Genomic DNA, 9,924 nt, shown 5'->3' with positions numbered 1-9,924 from the left:
CGCTGACAACTCTTCCTCGAAGGTGGCTACGCTTTCCTTTATTTTTTAATATGGAAGAACAGCTCTCGGCAAACCCACTGTGCGCAGGAGGCTTTTCCCCCTCCAGCCCTGCCTGCAGCTGCGTCTCTGCCTGGTGGTGACAACAACGTGCCGAGGTTTGTGCTCGGCTCTTCCCAAGCCTCACTGTGTGGGCAGGAGCTGCTGCATGTCTCCGTCTGAGTACCCCTGGCACGCACGTGCCCTGGTTTCTCCATCTCATCTCTCATAGTCCCTTCTCTAGGGAGAAGTCCCTGCAGTCCTGGGGCAATGCAGGCTATCTTTGAACTCGGTCCACAATGCCTTGGGGTCAGGCACCCAACTACCTGTCTGTTCCTGGGCTCAGACTCAAACGGGAGTGCAACTGCGCTAGCTCCGAGCTCAGCAAGGCAGCGTGGCTCACAGACCCACAGAGCAGCTAGCCAGGGCATGGCTCATGGGCTAGCACTCTGCTACAGCCCTCCATAGATACCACCAACACTTCGGAGTGGAGCAGAGGCTTTTTGCCTCGGAGCCTTCCATCCCTACGCTCCATCAATGCTTGGCGGTGGCTCTGGGCACACGCCACAGGTCCCACTTTGAAGACACTGGCTCCTAGCCTGCCAGTCGAGCTGCCAGAAATTCAGAGAGGCTCAAAATAACCTCCTGGGGCGATGCAATGGCATCACGTCATGTCTCAGCAGATTCGTCCCAGAGGATGAAGTCTATGGGACAGCAGTCAGTGATCCTAGGCCTTTGGAGTCCCGACTCGGCATGCTGCAAAGGCAACCATTTCAAGGCAGACCGGGAGGACCTCTGAAGAGCAGGACTCCTTCCCTGAAGGCTTGAGAAGGATCACAGGGCTGCACAAGTCGTACTGCTGTAGAGGGCAGAAAGCCCACCTCTGGTGAAGCACCTTGGAGCCTGCTTACAGCACTGCTTGGAAATGCTGCTACCCCGCCACGTTCCGCTATATCCTGATGCCATCGTCGTTTCATATATTTAGAGGACTTGGACCCTTTCCCCTCCCTTCTCCCTGATGCCACCAGATGTGTGGTCTGCAGCAGAAATCTTTATGGAGCTCCCTTGCCAAGCCAGAATTTCTTTGGCCGGAGAAGAGGGGGAAACCCAGCTGAAGAGGGGCTTTCCATATTTCCAGTGCTTCTGCTAACATGAGCGGCTGCCCAGCTGCTTTTCACACTGTCATCTGGAACAAGCAGAGAAACCTCCCTGGCAACAAGGGAGCACATGAGCTGCAGGGACTTCCCAGCGCCTGGGTCCCGTCGGCTCACATGACGGCGTGGAGGGCAGCGCCTCTGCTCCATTTCAGGAACCGAGACTAGTCACAGCTTCGTCTTTACCCCGGCTGCTAAAGTTAGATTAATTAGGGGCCTGCTTTGGCATCGCCAGCTGCCCGACTGCACGTTCCCCTTTCCAACCCACCGTCTCAGCCACTGCATGTGACATCAGGGAAACCGAGGGGGAGGAAAAGGAAAAGAGGGGTCACTGGAGTGTCATGGACAAAGGGGAGGAAAGAAGGTCGCTAACTGGCTGGGGAAAACACCCTGGAGTAGCCCAAGGCGAGCTGCGAGTCAGGCACCCCCCGCCAGACAACAGTGTGTTGCTACTAGGATGAAGAGTGGTTAGAGACTGAGACGGGGTGAGGAAGACTTTGTGCAGGGCAGTTCTACCAGCCATCTGCAGGCAGACAACCCACTCGCGAGTGTTTTTTATTGTTTCTGTTAAAACTGAAGCTGATGCCTCCTGGGACACCCCTCTGCAGAGGGACTCCAACTGCTCACCTTGGACTGGGCTTGGAGCAACCTGCTCTTGTGGAACGTGTCCCTGCTCACTGCAGGGGGGGTTGGACTGGATGAGATTTAAAGAGCCCTTCCAGCCCAAACCATTCTCCGATTCTACAATTCTCCGTTCCCAGTTGCCTAAAAGCTAGAGAAAGGCTCTTAGCACACGTGGACACCAGACCTTGGCCAGTGTTTCCTAGCAAGCTTCTGGTCCTGTCTGCACACAGAGCCCTGGGGAACCGTATCCCAGAGTCGTGCTGCTTTTGCATCACAACAGCTAAATCACCCCCCACCACACACACTCTGTTTCGGGCTCCTCTCCAACACAGGACAGGTGCTGTTGCCCAGTCTGAGCCATCTGGGAAGACAGCGTCACCACCACTGGGAGAGGTGTTGGGGAGCGTGGCTTACCTCTCCGAGGTGGGGTCCTGGCAGTTGAGGGGGTACTTCAGCTCGATGACGTTGCTGTTCTTCTCCCGCAGCAGCCCCTGCTGCTCGGTGTAGTATTGCACCAGCTCCGCAAGGGTGGCAAACTTCTCACCTCCGTACAGGTCATAGTAATCTCCCGTGTTCTGGATCTTAATGTGTGTCACCTCATCGTTTCTTCTGAGGAGCAAAGGCAAACCAGACTGTGAGCATGAGAGAATGGAAACCCAGCCCTGGCCTTCAGAGTCCAGCTGCCTCCTGAACACCACCCGCCTCTTCTAGCTGCACCACGTGCTCTCTGTCCACTCAATGCCACACTTCTACAGCAGGAGGAGGGATGGATGCTCCTTGGCCAAGGTTCCTCAGCCAAGAGCTGACTCTGTTCCTCGCCAGCTCCCAGCCTGCCCTACTTCCCAATCTCACGCAAAGGAGGTGAATAATTCCTCTTCTGCCATCACTCCCATTTCCTATTCTATTTACCCTCTCAGCTGGGTGAGGCTCTGACCTCACTCTGGTTTACACTGAGCAGTTTTCTATGCACAGGGGTACTCACTATCACCAAATTATTTTTTTAAAAAGGAAAAGAAACCCCACCCAAACTAATACACTGCCTGATATTTGCAAACCCTGTAAACTGTACTGAAAGGGTTAATGCTTTCCCCTCTCCAGTGGTGCTCAAGGGAACATAGCTGGATGCCTTTATCAGCCTGTTCCAAGAGCCTCCTCAGCCCAGCAAAGCCCAGTGTCTTTCCTAGGAAGGCCACGCTGCCCTCTGAGAGGCGGGTTAACTGCATTTTAAACGCACTTAGCAGCAAGCCCCCCCGCCAACCCCCGCGCTGCAAAGACATGGCTGGAAGCCCGTTGCTCGATGGATGAGCCGAGTCAGAGAGAGATTTGTAAATTTGGGCAAATTTCTTGTCCTTTACCATGCTGAGCTGCTCCGAGCCTCTCTCAATTTGTTGCCAAAGCAACGACGAGAGTGAGATGCAGGAGACTCAAGGTGGTGTAAGCAGGTCGGACAGAAAAGCCACTTTGCAGAGCAGGGAATTAGAAAAGCGACAGTGGTCTGTGCACAAGGTACGATGGAAGGAAGAACCATGGCAGGGGCTCTGAGTCGCAGTACTCCCCGTGTTTCTGCTGCCTCCCTGCAGCAGGGCACAGCCCCCGTAGCAATACAAGCAAAGACAAGATATCCAGGTGGTCTTCAATATCTAGCCCCGGCACCGCAAAATCATCTCCTGGGTGGTTTTCCTGGGCTGTAGGTACTGTCTGCCTCAGAGTTTGGATCCTTAACAGCTGTGCTACAACCTGCCCACCAGGTCTTGGACCAGCCATCTGTACACCGGACACTGATGAGTGGCACTGCGGGGTGTTTAGAGAGACACGGCTAAGTCTTCCTGGTGTGTCTGGAGAGCATAGCTCCGCCCTGGCCCGCCACACCCACGCCAGCTGTCCTGTGGGCCCAGACTTCAAACGTGCGGGGTGTTTAGAGAGACCCGGCTAAGTCTTCCTGGTGTGTCTGGAGAGCATACCCCCGCCCGGGCCCGCCACACCAACGCCAGCTGTCCTGTGGGCACAGACTTCAAAGTTTGGCACTATTTGCATCTAGGGTATGAGCACAACTCACTAGATGGACATGAAAACTGGCTACGAACTCGAGATCCCAGCCAGCGCTCCGATGACAATGCCTCTGCTCCGAGCGGAGCTGGCACACGAAGCGCTTCTGCCATTCCCACCAGCAGCTGGCCGTGGAGAGCCTTTGTGCGGCACAGAAGGCAGCAAACAAAACTCTGTTTTCACCACTTGGCCTGAGGCTCAAAAGCTCCCTCTTTCCACAGCTCCATCCCCACATCTCAACTCCGTTACAGCCCTACAAAGGCTCCCTTCACAGACCCCCCCCCAAGGCCTTTGAGCGCTGCAGGGAGGAAAAGCAGGGAGATAATCGGGGTCCTTTATCCCATAAGCCCTCAAGGTCATGCTAAACACAGAGGGCATTGATCAATCTGTATTTCCTTCCCATTTTATTCTCTCAAAGCTTGCGTCACCTCGGCAGCTTCAAACTGGGCAGCGCAACTGGACTGCACAGTAGAACATCCATTAAACTGCACCCTCGACACGCTGGCCGGTGAAATAAAGCACAGAGGAGATGCCCAAAGTTCTCAGCTGCTTGTGCTGGAAGACACAGCTACTTCTGATTGCAGCCACACAGCTCTCCTGCAGGGGTGCAGCTCTGTTTAATAGCAGGTGCCAGCTTTTCTGGTGGCTTCAGAGCCAGCATCAGGCAGGTCAGAGTTGCCTCTGTTCCAAGCTCAGCTTCTCTACACTACCTGCACAACTCCTTGGCTAGACATCCAGGAGGGTTTCTTGATCCAAAGTATTCCAGCTTGCAGATCTGGGTCCATACTGCAGCAAGCACCAGCATAGATGCCGCCTGCTTTTCCTCGCATTCAATTGGAAAGGGACTCGCGAAAAGCCCAAACAGTCCCTGTTTTTGTCAGTGAAGGCAAAAGGACCGCTTTAAATGTCAGAAATACCTTCATGTGTTGCGTCCCCCAAAGTCTTTATTGGGCACGTGCTTTTCCTGTCTGTGTCAGATGGAACTTCACAGCATGTGTATGACCCCTCTGACAAGCTGCAAAAAGCAATGAGAAAGCCCCAGAGGCTCTATGGAAAAAACCCCTAAACTTCTCCCCCCGTGTTTAGAAACTTCGCTGTCAACTAAACGAGAGCTTGGGCTCTCGGGGAAAACTCACTGTCCACCAGCACAACAGAGCAACTGATGCTCACGGGCAATTTCAGAGACTCGGCACAAACCATCTGCCAACTGTCTGCCATCAACGGGAGGTTTCACCACGCTCCTCCGCCTTGCCAAGCTTGTGAAAACGCGAGCACTAGTGAACCAGAGGTATCCACCCGTTGGTACTGCATCTCCAACTGAACGACCCGCTTTCAGATACATTCAAGCCACTCAAGAACAAAAGACAGACACTGTTGTCAGAGGAGAACACGCTTCCTTAAGGGAAGGAGGGTCTGGTGACAAAAGCACTTAGCCAAGTGGCCAAGAGCCTTCCCAGAGGCTCTCAAGGTGACTCCGGGCCCACCGTTTGCTTCCTAGCTGTAGCGGGAAGACAGTGCTTCCTTCCTTGGCTGGCCCACCTTGGAAGAAGCAGCATCAGGGCTACCTCTCCCTGGGAATTCATCAAGCAGGCCTGGATTACCACGTGGTAGGTGCTGATCTGATGAGACCCATGGAAAACTGTCTAAGAAAAGAGTCTCTTTCAAGCCCTTTTCAGGTCCAATTTTCTCCCTGTGCTGCAACCGTATTGTCTGCAGGCAGCAGCTCATCCAGTGTGACACCTCTGGTTCCAATCCACTCCTTTCACAGAGGATTTATAGGACATAAAATCCTCCTCAACTGCACGTCTTAATCCATACCCAGAGTGCACCTGCACATGCCTTTGGGGGGGAAAAAAAAGTCCGGTTCCATATAGGAATGCTCAATTGGGAAACCCCTCTGGGAGACCGTAGCCCTAGCAAGAGTTTGTTACCCAGAAGCACTTTGTACTGAAGGAGGAGCAGATCTGTTCCCGTAGAACATGACCCAATTACCAAACTAACCTGGGCTCTGACGGATGGTTCCTATCTGTCTTGGCATGTCCATTACTGCTGTGGCCACGGGCCAAGCACCACTCGGGCAAATTTTCAATACGCCTTTTCCTTTTGTGCAAGTTATTTACCCAGACCGGGCCAAATCGGTAAGAAGCTGTTCACTTTCTTCAGAAGCGATTCTGGACTCTTGGTCTTCCGAAAACATGCTCTGGCAGATCCCGGCAAGCACTGAAGGCTGGAAACACGGGCCATTTCCCTTGTGGCCTCCCATACTTCTCCCTCAACAGCCCTCACTCTCAAAAGGAGGTCTGTTTTGTTAAGAATCATGATGAAAATTTGGAAGACTCGATATCAAAAGCAAATCCAGAACCAGGTCCTTCTAGGAGATGAAACGTGACTCGGCATAGAAGAGGAACACTGGGATTCCCGCAGAGCGCAGCACTGCGGCAACTGCACGGAACAAACCAAGAGGGTTCATGTACAGCCCCAGCGGGTGTTACTACAGCCTTACTCAAAACGATGCTCTGTCATTAGACTTCAGCTGAGGTTGTCAGACCACTCTCCCTGTTGAGGTGCGCCACATACTTGCTAACATACTTTTAGCCTGGAGAAAAGGAGGCTCAGGGGAGACCTTATCACACTCTACAGCTCCCTGAAAGGAGGTTGTAGCAAGGAACGGGGGTCAGTCTGTTCTCTCAGGGAACGAGCAACAAGGTAAGAGGAAACGGCTTCAAGCTGGCTAGGGGAGATTGAGGTTGGATGTGAGGAACAATTTCTTCCCCCTTGGTGTTGTGCAGGTGTGCCCCAGGCTGCCCAGGGCAGTGGTGGAGTCCCCATCCCTGGAGGGGCTTCCCAGACCTTGTGTTGAGGTGGTGCTGAGGGACAGGGGTCAGCGGGGACCTGGCAGCACTGGGGGAATGGGGGGACTTGATATTAAAGGTCTCTTCCAACTAAAACGATTCTGCGATTCTGCGAAATGCCTGAACAATAAGATGAGCCGGTAAATCCAAATTCAGTATCTAGTACCGACGTACCACCAGCACACCAAACAAAGACATCTCAGCAGCAGAGCCCTCTGGGCACTGGGCTACGGCGGGCGTGTCTGATCCCCTGGGTGCAACAAGCTCTTGAACTCATCTGCGGAGATGTCCCAAGAAGGAGCATGTTTCAGAAGAGGAAGGGCTGCTGAAGGAGCTGGGTTTGGCAGATGACAAGCTGACAGAAGTTTGGACTCAGATGAGGATTTTTTGAAGAGTTTTTTTCTAGTATTTTAAGACCAGGACAAACATCATCCATTCATTAACTGTATCACATCCTCTCCAAGTTTGCCTCTTTCTTAAGAGCTGACTAAACAAAGCCCTGTGAAGACTCGCTGCTGTAATGGTAAAGGCTGAAAGAGTGCACAGAGGTAGAGAAAAAAAAAAGAAAGGGAAAGCAGCCACAGAGTTTCACGGAAACCTCATAACTTCTGCAGTATTATTTCCTAGCCTCTCTTCAGGGACACGGATCTGGATACACACCAGCACACGGTCACTTGGTGTGTGGTCTGGTCAGCCAAAACTCCATCGCCGTCTTTTCAGCCCACATCCTCTCTGTAATTAAAAGGAGCTGCATTTCCCCTCACCGGCTTTCCAAAACCCTTGAAGAAGCTAAAGGAGGGTTGAAAGGAGGAGGAAGAGGTTTTGATTGTTTTCCTAAAGCCACTTCTCCTACTGAAACTTCTAGCTTAGGAACTTTTTCCAAGATATCTGTACTGTTTCCTTTGAAAACCTTTTATTTCTCAGAAAGGAAGAAATTACATAGACCTATCCAGGTCAGAGATAAAGAAGAAGAAAAAAAGCTCTGTGAGGATACAGTTCTAGGTGAGAATAACACCACATTGTCCCATCTCTGCGTGCAATGTAACAGAGAAAGCGGAAGAACACAGGGGCAAGACAGACACCCAAGTTTCAGCTTTCACAGCACACAAAGCTACTCGTTCTATACTCTAAGGGTTGCAACTCTAATTCCCCAGAACATTTATGCAGATGTTTAGGGATAGAGATGGCAGCTCTAATTCCCCAGAACATTTATGCAGATGTTTAGGGATAGAGATGGGATCAGCCAGGAAGGAGGAGGGACTTGCAGGTAAAAGTAGCCAGTGAAAGAATTCTTTCTTCACCTTCAATTCGTGATGCCTCAAAGCTCACTGCATCACCTCTAAGCTTGTGTGTCGTGTTTAACGCACTTTCCTGGAAACATGGTATGTGTCATGGCTTTGGTTTACTCAGAACAGTGCGAGCCGGTCAGACTTTCCACTGAGTTTCACTCTGTCAGAGGGTTGTGGTGGCATTGTTCAATACTCAGATATTAAGGTGTGCTGTACTGCTCTGCTCTTAACCGGCATCTCCGCACTGCAGGGCACTCTTCCTGCATTAAGGGCATTAATTAGCTCAATCTTATGGACAAAACAATACTGTTATTAAACATTTAGTGCAACACAATCATAGAATACCACGTTGGAAGCACTGCAGGGCACTCTTCCTGCATTAAGGGCATTAATTAGCTCAATCTTATGGACAAAACAATACTGTTATTAAACATTTAGTGCAACACAATCATAGAATACCACGTTGGAAGGGACCTCCGGGATCATCTGGTCCAACCTTTCTTGGCAAAAGCACCATCTAGACAAAATGGCCCAACACCCTGTCTCAGAAGTGTCCAACGCTGGGGAAAACAACACAGAGGTCTCCCTGCAGCAGGAAGTGGTCCAAAAACCCTCCAATAACCTGACACTCCTTTCCTTCGCCCCCTCTGCTTTCTGCCACAGAGCAAGCAGAACGGGGTAAGGCAATGAGAGCAATAATACAACTGCTCTGGGACTCCACGGCAGACCAAGCTCTCATCCACTCAGCGGGCAGAGCGGGGGCAGCAGACCAGCACAGGGGACCGACCACCCCAGCAGAACCACACGTGGCCTTTGGCTGAGGCACAGGGACAGAGCTATGGGTAGAATACCGTGCGGACTGAGTGCCTGGTGCAAGGCAGGAGCGCAGCGGTGTGGCTGTGGGGGAGCAGTTTACCAGCAGCGCAGCACTCTGCCCTGCTCCGTCGGGGTAATCACGCTGCTCGCTGGGTATCTTTCCCCATCAGGAGGACACTGTTGCATGGCTGTGAGCTGCATCTGCTCGCACGCTGCCTGGCTAAGCAGGTGCTCTCAGCCCTTTGCTTTACAGCCAGACAACACCTTACCTCCCAAAACTACCTGGGGAGACACAAAGCTCCCAAGATAACCCTGTTTTATACATATTCCCTGTTTTATACATATTCTCCTGCTGTCACAGTTTGCTGAAGGCAGCTCTGTGTGACTGAGTTTATTTTCCATTCTAATTAGAAGCACTTCCTGCCTCTCTCATTAACTCACAGATCTCTTCTGATGGTGAGATTACGGGGCAGCCAGTGAAGTCAGCTCCAAACGCTCCCCGCCCAGCTGATGCACGGGAAAAGCTGGACTTTTCCCCTTCCCCTGTGCTGCTCTGTCCGTTCTGCCATTTGCACAAAGTTCCTCTAAACACTGCGTTGGTCAAAGGATTTATAAACTCACTGGAGTTTCCTAAACAAAACCAGGATTGTTTAAATTAAACAGAAGCCACCACAAAAAAGAGGTCTGGGTTACACGTGCCTGCAGAAACCTTTGCTGAGCTATTTCCCTGCAAGGCATCAGCTGGATGGTCCTCACGGAACGTTCATACCTGGAACCCACAACCTGCTCCTTTTACCTCAGGGGCTCATGGGGTCAGTGCCACTCTTTGCCTCTTTAGTTCACCTTCAGAGAGCCCTACCCAGTGCTCCACCGCACCCGGAGGGGCTACATTCACAAGGACCATTTACAAAGCTGCAGCTTTCCACAAGTGCTGCGGTCCCAAAGAACACGAGAGCTCTTTAAAGGTGATGTGCGTGATGCAGTCTGGGAACACACACACTGCGAGGCTGGTCAGGAGGTGCTCCTGGGATCCCTCACACACACACAAAACAAGTCGCTCCCCAAAGCGGCTACAATAAGTTCCTTTGAAATTGGAATGAGATGATT

The 9,924-nt window shown here is 51.9% G+C and overlaps 1 protein-coding gene across 1 annotated transcript in view; it reads right to left on the bottom strand.

The window, feature by feature from the left end:
* LOC104495014 (tyrosine-protein phosphatase non-receptor type 11-like) overlaps positions 1 to 9,924 on the bottom strand; it is a gene marked incomplete at its 5' end in the record, with an annotated part of 16,833 nt that overhangs the window by 6,379 nt on the left and 530 nt on the right. The window contains one exon of the mRNA XM_010137928.1: positions 2,229 to 2,423. Within this exon, the coding sequence (XP_010136230.1) occupies positions 2,229 to 2,423 (195 nt within the window). The remainder of the gene's footprint in view (positions 1 to 2,228; positions 2,424 to 9,924) is intronic.

This window comes from Buceros rhinoceros, unplaced genomic scaffold, assembly GCF_000710305.1.
Source record: "Buceros rhinoceros silvestris isolate BGI_N320 unplaced genomic scaffold, ASM71030v1 scaffold5396, whole genome shotgun sequence".
Taxonomy (NCBI): Eukaryota; Metazoa; Chordata; class Aves; order Bucerotiformes; family Bucerotidae; genus Buceros; species Buceros rhinoceros.
The sequence above is the reverse complement of the archived record's forward strand: the minus strand, read 5'-3'. Positions and strand labels throughout refer to the sequence as shown.